Genomic DNA, 22,441 nt, shown 5'->3' on the forward strand with positions numbered 1-22,441 from the left:
AAAAGTCTAATTTTGTGTTTATTAAACATGAACAAGTGTTAAGGTGGCAATCCAGTCTCCTTTTCACCTCATTTAACAGTGGATTTACTTAAAAGGCACATCTCAATAGGTGGTCCAGGACATAGCACAAGTGGGTGGGCTTTCCTCTTTTGTTCACTAGGCAGATGGTATCGCAACTTCCTATCAAACCAACTCCTTGAATGCCCTACTCCTTGAAGTTTGCAGTTGTGTTCCAAAAAACTTTTGCTCAAAACATATTTTTTTATTTAGACTTGTATTTATACATGGGATATCACTTTACAACAGAAAAAGTTCAATCCCGGGAGGAAGTCGTTAAATACACCATATGAAAACCACACATACACGTCTCAACTAAACCTCTGCATGAAGTGAATAAACTGCATTCGTTTTCTCATTAAAAGTGTCTTGGGGAAAAAAATAGTCGTTGAATGGAAGTAATGAAACAGGCATTTGTGAACATCATATCCTACACAGTACAAACACTATGTAACATACTTTTTTTAGGGTTATACAGTATATCATACAGTATTATACAATGTATCACAATGTCTGGATGCAATATTCTACTCAGGTATATTAAACACTGAAATCTGTTACTCTCATTATTCCAAATGCACCTGTGGGTCTTTTCGGTTGACAACAATGACAATTAATCTTTGTCAAGGGTAGGATCTAAACATCAGAAGCTATCGATTGGAATGGTAACTTTATATTTTATAGAGTGGAATGTTTTTTCTGCTGGTGTATCCTGAGGTAGCTCCTCTCTGAAAACCTCTTCCCGCAGTGCGTACAGGCAAATGGCCTTTCTCCCGTGTGGACCTTCAGGTGCATCTTCAGGTGACCAGCCTGGGCGAAGCGCATGGGACACTGGGTACAGCTGTAGGGTTTTTCCCCTGTGTGGACCCTCTGGTGCCTCTTCAGGTCACCAGCCTGGGCAAAGCACATGGGACACTGGGTACAGCTGAAGGGTTTCACTCCTGTGTGGACCCTCTGGTGCCTCTTCAGGTTGCCAGCCTGGGCGAAGCACATGTGACACTGGGTACAGCTGAAGGGTTTCACCCCTGTGTGGACCCTCTGGTGGATCTCCACCTTCTGGGGGCAGCTGAAGCCTTTGTTACAGAACCTGCAGAGGAACCGTTTCTCTTTACTACCGCCTAATGTTTCTCCCTCTCCCAGAGCCTGGGCTCTAGCCCTGTCGTTTGATTTCAATACCTGATCGAAAAGAACGCGGCCGTGTGAATCGGAAGGCCCCATCGACGTGGACACTGGGTCGTGATCCCCGAGTGCGTGTAAAGGGGAGTGGGTCGCAACATTTTGATTTGTCTCTAAGCTTCCCCTGTAATCTAAGAAATCTCCGCCCTGTGAGGGTCCGTCTCCTAGGTGACTATCTGCATTCCATGTGGGAGGATCGTCGCCCTCCACTTTCACAGTCACTTCCTCTACAACCAGACCCTCCCCTTTCTCATCTAGGCACCCTTCAGAGTATACACTACTACTGTACCGGTTCCAGTTCCCTCTAGACAGATCAGTGTGTGTCTCTAAATCCAAACGCATGTTGCCAGGGTCCATCTCTGTAGCGTAAGAACAAGATGGATCATTGCCAATCTCTGATGCATCACCGGAGTCCGGATGGGAGTTAACAGCCCTCATGCTTGGGTTACCGTAAAGTAAATACTCTGAACCGGGAGCAGGAGGAGAGCCCAGTGGCCCCAGCCCCAGTCGCTCTGCGTCTGATCTGTGGTCAGATCCTGTGTGTAAAAGCCTTTGTGTTACAGTTACAGTCTCTGTGTCTGTCTCTGACTTGTGTCTGTCTCTGACCTCCGTGACGCTGCGTTGGGTCCTGGGCTGCACTGTGGCGGGGTCCTCCGTGGCTACAGAGTGCACTTCAGCCGCTCTAGTCTGGATGACTCTGCTGTGACGTGGGTCCTCCTCTCCTTCAGACCTCTCCTGCTTGACCCCAGGACCTGCATCTGCAGACTGACACAAGAAGAGATGAGGTTATTACTTCAATTGGATAACAATGTCGTAGGGAAGTCAAACAAGCTCCCCTATGGTAGATGTGCATGTACGCAAGTCAATAGCTGAAGAAAGCCTTGCTGAAATTAATGGGGTATTGATTTACAAATTAGCATTTTTTATGTAACACTATTACACTAACCTCTATTTCGATAATGTGCTGGGTTGTGGTTCCACTCCCCTCATCAACAATGATTGGTTGGTCATCTCCCCATGTATTGTGTCCCCCTGGCTTCACAAAGCTCCTGTGGCCTTTAGTGAAATGTCCTTCACCTATGAGAGTGATTGGGGGAAAGATGGGGTTAAGTTCAGTACTGTCAATACTATATTGTACCCTATTGACACTGTCTAGAATTGGCAACGATTTTAAGGTAACACTTCTCATAACTTCTTGATATACAATTTATTTATTGATGTATTATGTTCAATGTATCACATTGTTTTCATTGAGTAAATAATAGGAAATGCAGCACATCAAGAATCTGATAGTGTCTTTGCGCAAGATAGCTAAATAATCAGGGGCATTATTGCATACTATCCAACAACTGACCAAGACCCAATTCTGGGTAACATCTGAACACGTGCAGAACGAAGAGACGGGCACTGAGCTATATATGAACCGCGACAGGCCGCGTAGCCTCGGCAGAATATACCTCTAGCCATTGCTCTGTACCGGTCGAGAATCTTGACACTATTTGGACGACTGGCTAGGACGCGCTCCCGTGCCATCTTCAGTTCAAATAGCTGTAGTTTCCTCCGCAATGCCCTGTTTTCTTTCTGGGTTTGAGTTATTTCCAAACGAAACACTGCATAGTCGTCGTCTACGAGTTTACAGATCTCTGCCACGGCTGCATTCGCTAGCACCTCCATAATGGAGGCTATTTGAGTGTGAAAAACCATACCGTCAGCCATTGTTAGCTAACGTTAGCAGCTAGCATGAACTAGTTATCACCAATTCCTGTCTCCAACGTGTATTAAAGACTACATAGGGTAAGTATGTGATTCTGTGCTGTTAAATGAATCATTTTAAGTGCCATGGTGTTAATAAACGTCTTAATAGCAACAATAAACACGCTAACGTGGAAATTGTTCCTCGTAATTTACTTCCGTTTACAAAGAAGATAAATTATATTATTGGTAGGCGTCATAGAAGGGTGTGGCTAAATAAATTATTATGTCTAAAGCCTGCCTATTTCTACAATGTATCTGCTTAACATTTGATTTTAAAACGAACCTTAAATTAAAAAGCTAATTTGTTTTCATTCAATTGTATGATATAGACAATTTTGACAATGGCCGTGGAATCCCTTTCATAGGTTCGAAGGAAAATGAGGCCACGTTTTATTCTAAAGGATAAACAAGTAAATAACAAGTAAACATATCAGAAGGACATGATTTCTCATTAACAGATTTGATCACCTAATTATAGTACATAAAGGAACAGGTACCACCTGATTATGCAAAATAATGTTGGGAGGGACATTACATTTGTTGACTAGAACAAAGGTAAAAAACAAACAAATTCAAAGGGGGAATATACAGTGTATTTGGAAAGTATTCAGACCCCTTCACTTTTTCCACATTTTGTTACTTTAGCCTTATTCTAAAATTGATTAAATTCATTATTTTCCTCAATCAACACCCAATACCCCATAATGACAAAGCGAAAACAGGTTTTTAGAAAAAATTTCACATTTATTACAAACAAATACCATATTTACCTGATTTATTTACAAGTATTCAGCCCCTTTGCTATGAGACTCGAAATTGAGCTCCGGTGCATCCGATTTCCATTCTGACTCCACCTGTGGTAAATTCAATTGATTGGACATGATTTAGAAAGGCACACACCTGTCTATGTAAGCTCCCACAGTTGACAGTGCATGTCAGAGCAAAAACCAAGCCACAAGGTCGAAGGAGTTACTCCTCAGCAAAAGTCACATGACAGCCCACTTGGAGTTTGCCAAAAGGCATCTAAAAGACTCTGACCATGAGAAACAAGATCCTCTGGTCTGATAAAACCAAGATTGAACACTTTGGCCTGAATGCCAAGCGTCACGTCTTGAGGAAACCTGGCACCGTCCCTACAGTTTTTCAGCAGCAAGGACTGGGAGACTAGTCAGGGTCGAGGGAAAGATGAGCAGAGCAAAGTACAGAAAGATTCTTGATGAAAACCTGCTCCAGAGCGCTCAGAACCCCAGACTGGGGTGAAGGTTCACCTTCCAACAGGACAATGACTCTAAGCACACAGCCAAGACAACGCAGGAGTGGCTTTGGGACAAGTCTCTGCATGTCCTTGAGTGGCCCAGCCAGAGCCCGGACTTCAACCCCATCGAACATCGCTGGAGACCTTAAAATAGCGTGCAACGACGCCCACCATTCAACCTGACAGAGCTTGAGAGGATCTGCAGAGAAGAATGGGAGAAACACCCCAAAATCAGGTGTGCCAAGCTTGTAGCTTCATACCCAAAAAGACTCGAGGCTGTAATCGCTGCCAAAGGTGGTTCAATAAAGTACTGAGTATAGGGTCTGAATACTTTTCCGAATGCACTGTTTTCATATAGTGTTAGACTTCAAGGACAGTGTTTCGGCTATGCCAGCACACCAAACATCTGTATTATGTAAGAAGGTTAGCATACCCAGATGCTCAACTCTTAGTAATAAAAACTCTTAGCCCAGGATACTTCACATGATAACTATAATATTTAATCTAAAGAATTGCTACGATTTCTTCCCATTGTGGGCACACCTATGTCTGATGAGGTAACTCAGGAAGGAGAAGCTCTTGGAACATAGTTTGCATTTGAAGGGCCTCTCCTTGGTGTGAGCAGTCTGGTGCTGCTTCACATACCTTGCCTCAGCAAAGCTCTTCCCACATGTGGGGCAGGCATACGGCTTGTCAGCGTCTGTCCTATTGCTTGGCCTCTTAATTTTTGACCCTATGACACCAGAGGAGGTAGAAGCAGGAGCCACCACCATCAGGTGGTTAGTCTTTGAGCTCCCTCCTTGACCTCTAGCCATTGTTTGGGTGTTGTTGGGATTGTGTGCTGTGTTATAGGCTAGGAACCTCTTGTGGTGACCACCCATCCTGACTGTCTGTCTGTATTGATGAGGTAATCCTGAGGTAACTGAGGAAGGCTAGACCCAGGACCAGGCCCAGACCTTCTATGAACCCAGTCACTAGGCATGAGATGAGACTGAAGGAAAAGAAAGACTTCCTGGTAGACTACCACCAGGGGGGTCTCCCACCACTCCCCATGAAGGCTGAAGCCCAGGAAGACCTGCTCTGTTCATCATGGATACTGTGGTGTTTGTATCATAGGAACAGGAGGTTCTATCTCTATCAGCCCCAAGCCCTGCTTCATCCCTGCACTGAGACTGTGAAGAGAAGAGTCTGGGCTGCAGATCTGGATCAGACTGGAGCCTCTCTCTCTGATGACCACCAGGACTGCGGTTGTTCAGTCCAACTGTCCACTGGTTGTGTTCTCTGTAGTGGTGGAATCTCTGTTCCTCGTGGGTCGGTCCTGGTTCCGACTCGGGAAGGAAGATCGATGGCTCCTGACCCAAGGTGCTGTTGTCCGGGTTTGTGACCAGCCGTTTCAGAGGTCCACTCTCTCCTGCCAGCAACACCAGATACCAGCAGGTCCTCATGGACTACAGACTAAACACAAAGTGTACAAAAGAGCATAGAAAAAGGTTCATATAAGAAACTCTGCTGTAGACAAAGAAACATGACATATTATAAAATGTTAAACCACAGCCAAGCCTTTCTCTAACACTGTGATTCAAGTACCTAACAATATGGAGCCATTGGAGTTAATTATTTAAAACATTTACATATGTGTTAATTAGAGAATTAAGTATAATGTTTTGGTTCGACTGAAATAAAGGAAACTCAGTCCCTGCAATAATACAAAAATAACCAAGTCAGTCAGCAGAGTCAACTTTGTATTTTATTTAAACAAAATGGTAATACTCACAATGTAAAGTACAGTACTTTTTATTGCACAAAACAATAAGTAGGGCTGTGGTGGTCATGACACTTTGTCAACTGGTTGTCATGCAAAAGCCTGCTGGTCTCATGGTAATTGACCAGTAATTAACATAAACACGTTGAGCATATCCAACCCTCCATGCATACAAGCTGCTGATGAACATCTACATTTAAAAACACAGAATAAATCAATTGATCATACACCATCACAATAAAGCCATGATTTATATTAGGCAAGTCTAAAGAAACATGATGTGAAGAAAATGTATTTCAGAAGAATAGAAAGAGTTGCCCTACTGTATACTGTCAAAAATAAATATAATTTTATGGCTATGCGCCATGCTGTAGGCTTGTTCATTTAGCAGACAAGATATGCTTAAGTCCCATGCCATTATTTTATATTATATGATTTTATAGTAAGACGATTATAATTTAACTTAAAATATAAATAATTTTTTCCCCATTACGGAGCAGTGCGCATATGAAGTGTCTATGTTGAGCATAAAAGTCATCATTTGAAACAGGTTCTATATGCCAGATTTTCTGTAATTTGGCAACTTTAGTTGTGAATGATACAAACCTTAGAATGCTTTAGAAATCAAAAGGTATGGGCTGCATGATGCGACGATAGGCTATTGACGATTTTGAGAAAGTCACAAAAAAAGCTTGTGCTCTGTTCCTTGCCTCAGGCTGCACATGCTGTTCACTCCAGCTCTCATCAAGTGATCATTATTTCACCAGACTATTCTCAATTTAATCCTAACTAATATGTCAAATGAGTTTCGATTTAGAATTTGCACAAACAGAGGCAAGAGAAAAAGATGCATATCATCCGTATCGAATAGCGAATGGAGGTCACTTTCCCGCAGCTTGGTCCCATTTCGGGGAAACTACTTCATGTGATAGATATTCTGCCCAAACTCTGCATGCCATGGGCACTCCAATCCTGTTCCTGGTGCTTAATATGGAAAAACAAGTGAAATCTCTAAGGGAACATCGATCGTAACATGTTTTCACAACGAAACTGTCTGCTGTATTTCATTAAATTGTTGACAGCCCCTCTCACTGTGCGCTGAAGAATGGCATTAAGGAAAGCGGGGAGGAGATGGAAAGGCATGGTGGTGAGATATTCTGTAGCTAAAAGTAACATATCAGCCTATTAATTATGAAAAATATAAAATGTGCCCTATTACTAGGCTATACAAAATCCCCCAAAAATCCACTATAATGTAGACTCTGAATTTGTTTTATTTAGGCTAGGGCAAGTTTGTACCAAAGGTATCTTTTTTCCACTAAGATTCAACCTGTTGTTGAACTAATTTATTCAAATTGATCAATCAATCAGAGAGGTGAGTTTTAAAAGCACATACTGTTTTGATGATGTGTTTAATGTGATTTTCGATTACATTTGCATTGATGTCAGAGTGGCTAGAAGGACAATAGAGCCCTGAGTACCAGGCCATTAGCGACCTGATGATCGTTACAGAGTTGGGTACTATGAACATATGTCCAGAGTGCTTAAAAGGAGATTACCATGACTGGTCACATTAGAATTTTATTGCGGTCATGACGCATGAATGCTGGATTACCTCAACAGCCCTAGTGACATGGAGAATAACTTTTATCACTATGGTAACAGTTGACCTGTTATCAAATCTGGTACCCTTCTCTTTGATAAAATGAAGTTGAGAATACTTTGGAAACGGTTCAACATTACATTACACACAGCTTCATTGCTTTATGCCAAGTAAACATGAATTAAGGCACTATCATTTCCTCATTATAAAACACCAGCATCAAACACCATGATAAGGTTGTCACTCTTCATCAGTGAAGCATTTTTACAGACACTATCACACCAACCATCACCATATCATCTCCTCTGCCTTATCATACTCATTCTTCCCTCATGTCACCTCATCCAGCTCCCTACTACATCAAAAACCAACATAATTAACTACAAACAAACTAATACTACATTATATGTCACTATACATGGCCCGTGTGCATTTTCTGCTGGTGTAACCTGAGGTAGCTCCTCTCTGAGAATCTCTTCTCGCAGTACGTACAGGCGAACGGCCTCTCTCCCGTGTGGACCTTCAGGTGCCTTTTCAGGCTGGACGTGTGGGAGAAACTGACCCGGCACAGGTGGCAGCCAAATGGTTTCTCCCCTGTGTGGACCCTCTGGTGCCTCTTCAGGCTGGATGAGTGTGAGAAACTGACCCTGCACAGGTTGCAGCTGAACGGTTTCTCCCCTGTGTGCATCCTCTGGTGGATCTCCACCTGTTGGGGGAAACTGAACACTTTCCCACAGAATGAACACGGGAATCGCTTCTCTTTGGCGCCACCACCTTTACTTATTCCATCTCTACTACTGTCATTTGTCAATGGGCTTATGTAGCCATTTAGTGTTGAGGCACTGGCATTGTCTGAGGTCTGGTTTAACATTAGGGGAGTGTGAGGAGGATGAAGGCCAGGGAGTGTCTGTGTTGTCACAGGGTCCATGTTCCAGTTGATAGATCCTATAGAAGGCAGGCTGAAGGCAGCACCTGTTAGGGGGTTAACCTGAGGCACCATCAGTCTCTCTGAATCACAACTATAGGAGCAGGACGGAGTATCGCTAGCAGAGTCTGTGGCTGTTTTCTCCTGCCGCATACAGACACCACCTCGTCCTCGCAGACCAAATCTACGCCTTGCCCTGGTCCCAGCCAGTCTGTTGTCATGTAAATTAAGTTTGACTGTTGTTTTGTGTTCGACAGTCTGTTTTGGGTTGTGGTTAACAGTGTTGTTCCCCAGCTCGGCATTAGGGACTCTGTCCCATCCACTGACCTCCACTATGTCTCCTCTGGCCCTAGCCAGCTCGGTGATGTTGTCCCCTCGATCCTTGGCTGCGCCGGTCTGGGAATCCAAGATGGCCGCCCAGTCTCCTCTTTTAATCTCCAGCCAACCACCTGAAGGAAGAGGTTACAAAATATACTTTTTTAAAAACATGGCAGAGAACTCTACATATGGAGTTTTTTTGTGTCAATTACTTGGTCAAATTCATGCATTGTGTGTTTTGTTGTATTGATTTAATCTTCTGAAAAAATGTATAGCCAGGCACATTACTATTCCCATTGAAGATATATTACTGTATGTAGGCTATATGTATTTCATTCTTACCTTGCTCCCCCATCTTTTGTCCACTTAACAGGTCAATGCTCTCTGGTACGTCTTCTATGGTCTCCTCTTTGACCAGCAGCAGATCAGGCTTCCCATCCTCCATGTCTACTGACTGTAAGAGATACAGAGTGAGAGGATGTTGGATCAAGAAATCTGATATGAGCACCCTGCTATGGAGCATCTTCTGGTTGGGCAATGAGAGTTTGCTATGAGCACTATACAAACATGTTAGGTGATTGGATACTATGCAAACATGTTAGTTGAGTTTAATACTTGATAGTCTTTAATGGTTTAATAAATGAAAACATGGTCCCACACTTCAGACAAAATTAATCAAGACCACGGCCCGCATCCACAAAGTGTCTCAGAGTAAAAGTTATCCTACTCTTATGGGTAAAAATTAAAGCTATGCTTGAAGAATCTTTAGTCATAAGAGTCCTACCTAGTCTACAGATATTTAGGAGAACTCATGAGCTGTTCTAACTAGTTGAGTTACCAGCAAGTGTCTAGATAATAGAAAAGGGCAGCGAGTCAGTGGTTCCCCTACCATAGGCAATTATTTTGGAGTTGTTGAAAGAATGTGTTGATATTTTTATATGATCAATCCATAAATAATCTAGACCTACCTGCAACAGTATCTCTTGCGCTTTTGACAATAATTTCACATGATATGCCTAAATTGTTTTAACCACTAGGCTAATAAATAATCCCAATTTTCTTTTGATTATTTCAATAACCTACATTGTTATTTCATGTTATCCCTTTGGGGCGCAACATCATCTTGATAGACATTCAGTCGACCTTTAAAAAAATAAGACTTAAATTGGGTATGCCTTTAGGTTTGGAGACAATGTTGCACAAAATGTTTGAAAGGTCTATAATTTTCACATGATAAGGCCTACGTTAACTTTGATTATGTTTGACGAAAAGGATAGACTATTCAAACGTTTTATGCAACATTATCGGCAAGTGAGTTGATGCCTACTGTGCCAAAGCGATTTAGAGTTGTTAAACGGTAGTGACGAGTGTGTTGATATAACGGTAATAGACTATTAACATAATTCCTCTTTTAACAACCATCAGAATTGGTTAAAAAAAAGGTTATGCATGCCAAAATATTAGGCAAGAATTAAGTTTAGGCAAAGTAATTGTATTAGGTGAAAATTATATTAAACATTTTCCCATTGCAACATTTGATGGGTGTCTGAAGCATTCTATAGTCCAAAACTGGTAATGCCTCATCGCGATGAGTTATTCCCCATAATTCTAATTCTTATGACCGAAAAGACCTTCTGGATATCAGAACGGCGATCACTAACCTCGATTTGGATGAATATTTCTACTTCAACGAGTCAGAGGAGCAGGACATACTGCTCACCCCGGACCAGGCCCTAATCCCAGAGACTCGGAAATAAATAGACTGTGCAAGAGTGGCCAGCACCCTAACAAACTACGTCGGCGAGTACATAAACCACCTCTACCCTCCATTCTATTGGTGAACGTACAATCACTGGAAAACAAACTGGGCGAGCTCCGTTCGAGACTACGCTGTAATAACCCATGGTTCTCGGAGTCTTGGCTGAACAAGAACATGGATAATATACATCTGGCTGGTTTTTCCATTGCAGCAGTAGGACAGAACGGCAGCATCCGGTAAGCTCAAGGGGGAGGTGTATGTCTCTTTGTTAACAACAGCTGGTGCTATCTCTAAAATTAAGGTCTCGAGGTTCTGCTTGCCTAAATTAGAATATCTCATGGTAAGCTGTAGACCATACTATTTACCAAGAGAGTTTTCATCTATATTCTTTGTAGCTGTCTATTTACCACAACAAACAGATGGGACTAAGACCCCACTTAACGAGCTGTATAGGGCCATAAGCAAACAAGAAAATTCACAAGGTCGCAGGGCCAGATGGATTACCAGACGCATACTCAAAGCATCCGCTGACAACCTGGCAAGTGTCTTCACTGACATTTTCAAACTCTCCCTGACCCAGTCTGTAATACCTACATGTTTAAAGCAGACCACCATAGTCCCTGTGCCCAAGAACACAGAGGTAACCAGTCTAAATGACTATCGCCTCGTAACACTTGCATTTGTAGCAATGAAATGCTTTGAAAACATCACACCAGACACCCTGGACTAACTCCAATTCGCATACAGAACCAACAGATCCACAGATGAAGCAATCTCTTTCACTCCACACTGCCCTCTCCCACCTGGACAAGGTGAGAATGCTGTTCAAATGAAATCAAATGTATTTATATAGCCCTTCGTACATCAGCTGATATCTCAAAGTGCTGTACAGAAACCCAGCCTAAAACCCCAAACAGCAAGCAATGCAGGTGTAGAAGCACGGTGGCTAGGAAAAACTCCCTAGAAAGGCCAAAACCTAGGAAGAAACCTAGAGAGGAACCAGGCTATGTGGGGTGGCCAGTCCTCTTCTGGCTGTGCCAGGTGGAGATGTTCAAATGTTCATAAATGACCAGCATGGTCAAATAATAATCATAGGCAGAACAGTTGAAACTGGAGCAGCAGCACGGCCAGGTGGACTGGGGACAGCAAGGAGTCATCATGTCAGGTAGTCCTGAGGCATGGTCCTAGGGCTCAGGTCCTCCAAGAGAGGGAAAGAGAGAATTAGAGAGAGCATACTTAAATTCACACATTGACTACAGCTCAGCGTTCAACCCCATAATGCCCTCAACTCATCACTAAGCTTAGTCCCCTCCTGTACTCCCTGTTCACCCGCGACTGCGTGGACATGCATGACTCCAACACCATTACGTTTGCTGACGACACGACGGTGGTAGGCCTGATCACTGACGACGATGAGACAGCCTATAGAGAGAAGGTCAGAGAACTGGCAGTGTGATGCCAGGACAACAACCTCTCCCTCAACGTCAGCAAGGCAAAGGAGCTGATCATGGACTACAGGAAACGGAGGGCTGAACACGGCTGCATTTACATCGACTGGACTGTAGTGGAGTGGATCGAGTGCTACAAGTTCCTCGGTGTCCACATCACTAAGAACCTATCATGGTCCACACACACACCAACACAGTAATGAAGAGGGATGACAATGCCTCTTCCCCCTCAGGAGGCTGAAACGATTTGGCATGGGCCCTCGGATTCTCCAAAAGTTCTACAGCTGCATCCTTGACAGCATCTTGACTGGCTTCATCACCGCTTGGTATGGCAACTGCTTGACATCCAACCGCAAAGCGCTATAGCGGGTAGTGCATACGGCCCAGTACCTCACTGGGGCCGAGCTCCCTGCCATCCAGGACCTTTATACCAGGCGGTGTCAGAGGAAGACCCTAAACATTGTCAAAGACCCCAGCCACCCAAGTCATAGACTGTTCTCTCTGCTACCGCAGGGCAAGTGGTACCGATGCACCAAGTCTGGAATAGGGCTGTGGCAGTGACCTTACCGCCACACCGGCGGTCACGAGTCATGAAGGCAGTCAAATTCCACATGACCGTTTAGTTACAGTAATTAGGCTTCTCCAAGCTCTGATGCTGCTGATCGTCATTAGTAGCCTACTAAACTTGCTAACTGCCTGGTACTCAGCACTATATTGTCCCTTTAATCACTCTGACATCAATGCAAATGTAATCAAAAATCTAATCAAACACTTCAAGGGACCCATGAGCTCATGTTGCACAACATTTCAATAAGCTATGCAATTCTGCGAGAAAACAGAGTGATGGTCTTTTAAAAAGAGGAGGATCCCATCAGCTTTCTATAGGCTAGGCCAACTATATTTATTTCTTAACTTTCCTAATAGTAGGCACATTGCTTATATTTACAACAGGAGTACAGCCTACCTGGCTAGCATGAAAATAAACGGGGAAAACGTCCTCCATTCGCTATTTAAGTACATAGATGACATGTATTTTTTCCGCTGCCCCTGTTTTGATACAGGTGCATGATAATGGTCCATTCTAAATCAAAACAAATTTCACACATTTTATTTAGTATATGTAAAGAAATATTATATCAAGAATAGACTGATGGGTGACAATATTAGCCTATCACTTGTGAATGATATACAGTTGAAGACGGAAGTTTACATCTACTTTGTGCATGACACAAGTCATTTTCCCAACAATTGTTTACAGACAGATTACTTCACTTATAATTCACTGTATCACAAGTCCAGTGCGTCTGAAGTTTACATACAGTAAGTTGACTGTGCCTTTAAACAGCTTGGAAAATTCCAGAAAATGATGTCATGGCTTTAGAAGCTTCTGATAAGCTAATTGATATCATTTGAGTCAATTGGAGGTGTACCAGTGGATGTATTTCAAGGCCTACCTTCAAACTCAGTGCCTCTTTGCTTGACATCATGGGAAAATCAAAAGAAATCAGCCAAGACCTCAGAAAAATAATTGTAGACCTCCACAAGTCTGGTTCATCCTTGGGAGCAATTCCCAAACGCCTGAAGGTACCATGTTCATCTGTACAAACAATAGTACTCAAGTTTAAACACCATGGGACCACGCAGCCGTCATACCGCTCAGGAAGGAGACGTGTTCTGTCTCCTAGAGATGAACGTACTGTGGTGCGAAAGGTGCAAATCAATCCCAGAACAACAGCAAAGGACCTTGTGGAGATGCTGAAGGAAACGGGTACAAAAGTATCTATATCCACAGTAAAAAAGAGCCCAATATCGACATAACCTGAAAGGTCGCTCAGCAAGGAAGAAGCCACTGCTCCAAAACCGCCATTAAAAAAAAGCCAGACTACGGTTTGCAACTGCACATGGGGACAAAGATTGTACTTTTTGGAGAATGGTCCTCTGGTCTGATGAAACGAAAATAGAACTGTTTGGCCATAATGACCATCGTTATGTTTGGAGGAAAAAGGGGGAGGCTTGCAAGCCGAAGAACACCATCCCAACCTTGAAGCACGGGGGTGGAAGCATCATGTTGTGGGGGTGCTTTGCTGCAGGAGGGACTGGTGCACTTCACAAAATAGATGGCAACGTGAGGTAGGAAAATGATGTGGATATATTGAAGCAACATCTCAAGACATCAGTCAGGAAGTTAAAGCTTGGTTGCAAATGGGTCTTCCAAATGGACAATGACCCCAAGCATACTTCCAAAGTTTTGGCAAAATGGCTTAAGGACAACAAAGTCAAGGTATTGGAGTGGCCATCAAGGCCCTGACCTCAATCCCATAGAAAATTTGTGGGCAGAACTGAAAAGGCATGTGCGAGCAAGGAGGCCTACAAACCTGACTCAGTTATACCAGCTCTGTCAGGAGGAAAGGGGCCAAAATTCACCCATTGTGGGAAGCATGTGGAAGGCTAACCAAAACGTTTGACCCAAGTTAAAGAATTTAAAGGCAATGCTACCAAATACTAATTAAGTGTATATAAACTTCTGACCCACTGGGAATGTGATGAAATAAATAAAAGCTGAAATATATCATTCTCTCTACTATTATTCTGACATTTCACATTCTTAAAATAAAGTGGTGATCCTAACTGACCTAAGATATGCAATTTTTACTCGGATTAAATGTCAGGAATTGTGAAAAACTGAGTTTAAAATGTATTTGGCCAAGGTGTATGTTAACTTCCGACTTCAACTTTATGATCACTTGTGAATGATGCTCATCAAAAGAAACAATGCCTTTTTTTGTGACTTTTTCGAATCATAGTCGCACACCTCATGTAGCCTAGCCCATAGGCCTATATGTTTTGATAACGTTTGTATCACAACTAAAGTGGCCAAATAATTTCTTAAAATTAAGCACATTAATCCGCTTTACAGGGGGTTGTAGAGCCTAACTGCCATACATAAGCAACGCGTGAGTGTCAACTTTGGGGAAGATACATTTGACCATAAAAATACACCTTTACAATAAAAGCATTAAGGCCTCCCAAGTGGCGACTCTGGGTTCGAGTCCAGGCTCTGCAGCCGGCCGCGACCGGGAGGCCCATGGGGCGGCGCACAATTGGCCCAGCGTCGTCTGGGTTAGGGGAGGTTTCGGCTGACAGTGATGTCCTTGTCCCATCGCTCACTAGCGACTCCTGTGGTGGGCCGGGCGCAGTGTACGGTGTTTCCTCCGACACATTGGTGTGGCAGGCTTCCGGGTTAAGTGGGTATTGTGTCAAGAAGCAGTGTGGCTTGGTTGGGTTGTGTTTCAGAGGACGCACAGTTCTCGACCTTCGCCTCTCCTGAGTCTGTACGGGAGTTGCAGCGATGAGACAAGACTATAACTATCAATTGGATACCATGAAAATGGGCAAAATAAATAAATACCAAAATATAAAAAATAAAAAGCATTACATGCATAATTGCATTTGTGATCACTTTTGATAATGGTGTTTTCCCGCTAATGGAACATTTGCGCTTATAGCCTAGTGACGTGTGCGCATTGCTGCGCTTATAATTTTAAGAAATAGCATAATAGTTTATCAAAATTTTTAAGCTAAACGTTCTGATCTGTTGTATCAACCACATTTTTGATGCTAGTGGTTGTATTAATTTGGGATCTATCGCATCCCACAACTGTCCCAGACTATGTTTAGAATATTTATTTCTCGCAGAGAATATAATAGACCAACTTTTGTACTATGGAGGATAGTAGATTGACATAGGCTAGAGCTTTTGCTGTACGTTAGGCCCACTCATCTTGTTAGCTGACAAAAAGTAAATGTGGACAGTTCTTCCAATATCTTCAATATGCACTTCGGAATTGGATAAGGACATGCGAAGTTGCGTCCCCTATTTGTCTGTCTTTACTTGTAGCCTGTGAGAAAGACCAGATCAGGTGATGGAGAGCAGTGTGAGTGATTCGGAGCAGGCAGTACTCAGGGAGAAGGGCTGCAGAAGGCATGGATTTTTTTTGGTGCATTATGGCCACACAAGGGGATGCCGCCGGGAAATTCGAGGCATTACAAGTTGATTTTCAAATTGTGAATAAGAGACTGATGAAGTGTGTACAGCCTGCGCAAAAAAAAACAAAGCAGAGCACATGCCTTTCAAGCTACTTTTTTCACATCATCTTTAGAGTCGCATCATGTAGCCTTACAATGTATTACAAATTTTAAAAATACAGCCCAACGTTTGTAGAACAACTAAAGATACATTAATAAATCTAAATTAAGCATATAGGAGTACCTACTTATTTGTTAACCGCTCAACACAGAATAGCCGCATTTGCGCACTTCCTCAAATTGTTTGGAGAAAATATCCTTTCTATTTTATTCAGCTTTGTTCAATTGTATTCTTCATACTATAAAATAATGCCATGGAATTCTAAGAAAATCTTGCCTGCTAAATGAACTAGTGTAGCCCACAGTCTTTTGGCATATTATGTTTTTTTTAATGAATAATGACTAAATGATGTATACATTTAACGTAGAATTATAACTAACAGAATTCTACCCTGTCTTTCTAGTAGCATTAAATCATGTTTGTTAGGAGGGGGTTATGTAGCATAGATCTAGGAAGAAAGGAATGTATGTGGGTGTAGAAAGAGAATGAAGAGGGGCATTAACCTATGTTTGAACCGACCTGGCTGTAAATCTGGGGAGATAGGACAGGGAGAGCCCCTCCAGAGCTCTAGTATCTGGGGGAGACTGGAACTGTCAGCTGAGTGGTTATAAACTGTGGTGAGACCCATGAGAAAATCCCTATGTTGGTGTGTATGTATGTGCGTAGGTTCCTTGAAAAGGAATGTGTTTGTGTATCCTCGGCAGAGCTCTCGCAAATAAACTTGGATCTGATCAATTGTGAGCTGGGAATTCTGTCTGTTTTATTTAAGACCAGAACTTTACAACCTCTGGGTATCAGACAGATAAATATAATTGGAATTTATGAACATTAATTACAAAATTACTGAACACATATCCAGATCAGGACCTAATATAAGGACATGTTCTTCTGAAATAGACTACATTTTCTTCATATCTTGCTTCTTTAGACCTGTCTAAGATAAATAATGGATTGGTTGTGAAGGTGTAGGCTATATTATATGGATTTATTAGAATTTTTAAAATGTAGATGTTCCAAAGGTCTGCATCAGTTACCTGTGTGGAAGCCAGGAGATGCTAAATGTGTTTATCGGCCCGTCAGGAAGTCTAGGATCCAGTTGCAGAGGGAGGTGTTTAGTCCCAGAGTCCTTAGCTTAGTGATGAGCTTTGAGGGCACTATGGTGTTGAACACTGAGCTGTAGTCAATGAATAGCATTCTCACATAGGTGTTCCTTCCTTTTGTCAAGGTGGGAAAGGGCAGTGTGGAGTGCAATAGATTGCATTATATGTGGATCTGTTGGTGCTGTATGCAAATTGGAGTGGGTCTACGGTTTCTGGGATAATGGTGTTGAGCCATGACCAGCCTTTCAAAGCATTTCATGGCTACATACGTGAGTACTATGAGTCGGTAGTCATTTAGGCAGGTTACCTTAGTGTTCTTGGGCACAGGGACTATGGTGGTCTGCTTGAAACATGTTGTTATTACAGACTCAGACAGGGAGAGGTTGAAAATGTCAGTGAAGACACTTGCCAGTTGGTCAGCGCATGCTCAGAGTACACGTCATGGTAATCCGTCTGGTCCAGAGGCCTTGTGAATGTTGACCTGTTTAAAAGGTCTTACTCACATCGGCTGCGGAGAGTGGGATCACACAGTCGTCCGGAACAGTTGATGCTCTCATGCATGTTTCAGTGTTACTTGCCTCGAAGCGAGCATAGAAGTTATTTAGCTCGTCTGGTAAGCTCATCTCACTGGGCAGTTCTCGGCTGTGCTTGTCTTTGTAGTCTGTGATAGTTTGCAAGCCCTGCCACATCCGATGAGCGTTTATGTTAATTAATGGTCAATTACCGTGAGACCAACAGTTATTTGCTTGACAATCGCCGGCTGACGAAATTTCATGACCGCCACAGCCCTAGTTTGGAACCAACAGGACCCTGAACAACTTCTATCCATAAAGCCATAAGACTGGAAAATACTGAGTTAAATAGTTAGTCCAGGTAGCTATTGGTTATCTTCAATGGCCTTTTTGCACTAACTTTTCTGACTCATCACATACGCTGCTGTTTATTATCTGTCTTCTTGACTAGTCACTTCATTCGTAGTTACAGTGGGGCAAAAAAGTATTTAGTCAGCCACCAATTGTGCAAGTTCTCCCACTTAAAAAGATGAGAGAGGCCTGTAATTTTCATCATAGGTACACTTCAACTATGACAGATAAAATTAGAAAAGAAATCCAGAAAATCACATTGTAGGATTTTTAATGAATTTATTTGCAAATTATGGTGGACAAAGAATGCTGAGTTGCATCCAAAGAACACCATACCTACTGTGAAGCATGGGGGTGGAAACATCATGCTATGGGGCTGTTTTTCTGCAAAGGGACCAGGACGACTGATCCGTGTAAAGGAAAGAATGAATGGGGCCATGTATCGTGAGATTTTGAGTGAAAACCTCCTTCATCAGCAAGGGCATTGAAGATGAAACGTGGCTGGGTCTTTCAGCATGACAATGATCCCAAACACACCACCCGGGCAACGAAGGAGTTTCTTCGTAAGAAACATTTCAAGGTCCTGGAGTGGCCTAGCCAGTCTCCAGATCTCAACCCCATAGGAAATCTTTGGAGGGAGTTGAAAGTCCGTGTTGCCCAGCAACAGCCCCAAAACATCACTGCTCTAGAGGAGATCTGCATGGAGGAATGGGCCAAAATAAAGTGTGTGAAAACCTTGTGAAGACTTACAGAAAACGTTTGACCTCTGTCATTGCCAACAAAGGGTATATAACAAAGTATTGAGATAAACTTTTGTTATTGACCAGATACTTATTTTCCACCATAATTTACAAATAAATTCATTAAAATCCTACAATGTGATTTTCTGGATTTTTCTTTCTCATTTTGTCTGTCATAGTTGAAGTGTACCTATGATGAAAATTACAGGCCTCTCTCATCGTTTTAAGTGGGAGAACTTGCACAATTGGTGGCTGACTAAATACTTTTTTGCCCCACTGTATATGTACATATCTACCTCAATTATCCTAGTGCTGGTACCCCGTGTAATCATTACACATTCTGTATTTATTATTATTCTGTTATTACTTTTCTATTATATCTCTATTTTATTTCTCACTGCATTGTTGGGAAGGGCCCATAACAATGTCAATGAGTGTCATCACTATCTTTCCATTATGGTACCTCAAACTGTCCTGATTACCAGCTGAGATACTTTTAAGAGTTGATTTTACTCCTGGCTCAGAGTTGGTCTGAGCAGTGTTTTAACATCATCCTAAAACCTATTCTGAGCTTAGAGGTTTTTGTTGTTGTCTTAAAACAGGTTTTAACCAAATTCCTATGACCTTTTCTGAGACGCTTTGTGGCTACAGCCCCAGGGAAGTCTCAGAGTAGAAGCGCTGATCGAGGATCTGGTCCCCATCTGTCTATATTGTCTTATTCATTATGATCTAAAAGGCAAAACTGATCCTAGTTCAGCACTCCTACTCTGAGAGGCTTTGTGGATACGAGCTCTGACATAATACCATTCTGACAGTAGTTTACAGTGGACTCACCTCAGTGAGACTGTAAGTGGTGCTGTGCTGCTTAGTTGGTTCCTCTGTGGGTTCAGGAGGAGGTGTAGTCTGGTTGTCCTCCATGACTATGGTCCCCTCAGGGTTCCCCAGACCCTCCTCACACCCCTCCTCCTTCACCAGCAGCACCTCTGGACCCTCCTCCTCCTAGAAGAGACAGGTGATACAGATTACACAGACATACACTCCCTCAGGTACGTATACACACACAGACACTTTCAACATGGAGTGTTTACCCATCCCCACTACATGTACTGTAGTTACAGAATGACTTCATTGTTGTTAAACCCATCATGGTAGACATAAATATGACTTTGTAAGTCAAGTCATTATCAGACAAACCTGACTCAACTATTTTGACGTGTACAGTAGGTGTTTGTTAGTGTGTGGGTATGTGTAGGTATATTTAGTAAGCATATATTGGTTAAAAAGCACTGTCGGGTGTATGCAGAATAGGGTGTGATGTATACTAAAGAGAGTCTCAATGAATGTCTTAGAATGAAAAGTTTTCAATACACAATATATAAACCACACATACGTCTCAACTAAAAATCTGCATGAACTTGATAAACTGCACTCATTTACACATAAAAAAAATTAATTACTTGAATAGTAGTAATGATAAAGGCATTTGTGAACGTCATATAGTCTACACAGTACAAACACAATATGAACTTCTTGAAGAACAATCTGGCCTTAATGGCCATATACTCTCTCCACCAAACACAGCCAGAAGAGGATTGGCCACCCCTCAGTCTTCTCTACGTTTCTTCCTAGGTTCCTGCCTTTCTAGGGAGTTTTTCCTAGACACCGTGCTCCTAGATCTGCATTGTTTACTGTTTGGGGCTTTAGGCTGGGTGTCTATATAGCACTTTGTGACAACTGCTGATGTAAAAAGGGCTTTATAAATACATTAGATTTTTATTTGATGTAACAGACTTTTTAGTGTTAATAGATTTTTATTTAACTAGGCAAGTCAGTTAAGAACAAATTCTTATTTACAATAATGGCCTAACCCGGACAACACTGGGCCAATTGTGCGCCACCCTATGGGACTCCCAATCACGGCCGGTTGTGATACAGCCTGGAATCGAACCAGGGTCTGTCGTGACGCCTCTAGCACTGAGATGCAGTGCCATAGACCGCTGTGCCTTAGACCGCTGTGCCTTAGACCGCTGGCTTATATATCACAAAATGTCTGGATGCAATATTTTACTCAACATTGAAATCTGTTACTCTCATTATTCCAAATGCATCTGTGGATCTTTTCTGTTGACAACAATAGATATTAACATGTGTCCTTTAATGATTGGAATGGTTACCAATCACGTTACTTTTGGGACAATATCATATCAATATTTGACTCCAATTACCGATTTAAATCAAATTAATTGTATTTTTATTTTTTATTATTATAACTGTTTTGCTACTGTAGGTAGCGTTAGCTGGCGCTAGTCGGCTGTACCTGCGCAAAAACTCCCGATATTTTTCATCCTATAGCTTGTTCTCCATCTTGTTTTTAAATAGTGAGCCAACATGTTTTCAGCACTTTTATTTCCTTGATTCATCAAAACTCGATTTCTCATGCTCTCTCCTCTCTCTGCAGCAGACATATAGTGAGCAATACGTTTGGAACATCAAATTGGAATACATATTGAATTGTGAGAAGCGTGATAAATATTTTATAGGCACATAAGTATTGTGATAATATCTTCTGAGGCCCCTGGCAATTCTCAGCCCTCCATTCCTTGTTATATAGTGGAATGTTTTTCTGCTGGTGTATCCTGAGGTAGCTCGTCACCCAGAACCTCTTCCACAGTGCGTACATGTGATGGACTTTAGCAAACTACAGTATCTTCTGTCGAGGGAGGAGCTGGTTTTCAGAGTATATATTTAATACTTTTAACACATTTACTTTTCTATTATCTCTCTATATTCTCTCTCTGCATTGTTGGGAAGGGCTGTAAGTAAGCATTTCACCGTTAGTCCACACCTGTTGTTTACAAACCATGTGACAAATAACATTTGATTGGATTCAGCAACATTGGTGACCAGGGCGGGATCATTTCGATACGCTTTGGCTAGTCACACATTGGCTAGCTTTCAATAAATTTGCTGGACACAAATGCTCTTAAAGAAGGTGTAATAGTGAAGCATGTGTTGGTGACAGTTCTACGGTCTCCATGAGAGGCCACAGGCTTTTGGCATAGATGGTAAAAGATCTCTGGACAAACATTGTATGTGTGTGATTGATAGGTTACACTATATTTAGATACTGAGACACATTTGCTATTTGTCTCCATAATCAATAAATGGTGGAACACTATTTGTGACGGTGTTCTTTGTTCGGGTGTACAGTGCATTCGGAAAGTATTCAGACCTCTTGACTTTTTCTACATTTTCTTACATTACAGCCTTATTCTAAAATGTATCATTCTTTTTCCCCTCATCAATCTACACACAACGCTCCATAATGACAAAGCAAAAACAGGTTTTTAAATATTTAGACATTTATAAATTTTTGATTTTATTTTTTATATCACATTTACATAAGTAGTACTTTGTTGAAGCGCCTTTCGCAGCGATTACAGCCTCGAGTCTTCTTGGGTATGACGCTACAAGCTTGGCACACCTGTATTTGGGAAGTTTCTCCCATTCTTTTCTGCAGATCCTCTCAAGCC

General features: G+C 42.2%; 2 protein-coding genes and 1 long non-coding RNA gene across 3 annotated transcripts in view; 1 reads left to right on the forward strand and 2 right to left on the reverse strand.

The window, feature by feature from the left end:
• Positions 1-3,157, reverse strand: LOC109901183 (gastrula zinc finger protein 5-1-like). The gene is made up of 3 exons (XM_020497231.2): positions 2,691-3,157; positions 2,180-2,310; positions 1-1,998 (listed from the first exon to the last, which is right to left on the reverse strand). The coding sequence occupies exons 1-3, from the start codon at positions 2,947-2,949 to the stop codon at positions 736-738; spliced, it is 1,653 nt and encodes a 550-aa protein (XP_020352820.2). The 5' UTR covers positions 2,950-3,157; the 3' UTR covers positions 1-735.
• Positions 2,488-10,388, forward strand: LOC109901234 (uncharacterized). The gene is made up of 3 exons (XR_002256693.2): positions 2,488-3,027; positions 8,887-8,994; positions 9,225-10,388. It is a non-coding gene; the product is annotated as an uncharacterized LOC109901234 (long non-coding RNA).
• LOC109901168 (neurotrophin receptor-interacting factor homolog) overlaps positions 5,975-22,441 on the reverse strand; it is a 23,959-nt gene continuing 7,492 nt past the window's right edge. The window contains exons 4-6 of the mRNA XM_020497214.2: positions 19,743-19,907; positions 9,194-9,305; positions 5,975-8,982 (exon numbers count right to left, since the gene is read on the reverse strand). Coding sequence (XP_020352803.1) covers positions 8,021-8,982; positions 9,194-9,305; positions 19,743-19,907 — 1,239 coding nt within the window. The 3' untranslated portion in view covers positions 5,975-8,020. The remainder of the gene's footprint in view (positions 8,983-9,193; positions 9,306-19,742; positions 19,908-22,441) is intronic.

Source organism: Oncorhynchus kisutch, linkage group LG12 (genome assembly GCF_002021735.2).
Source record: "Oncorhynchus kisutch isolate 150728-3 linkage group LG12, Okis_V2, whole genome shotgun sequence".
Taxonomy (NCBI): Eukaryota; Metazoa; Chordata; class Actinopteri; order Salmoniformes; family Salmonidae; genus Oncorhynchus; species Oncorhynchus kisutch.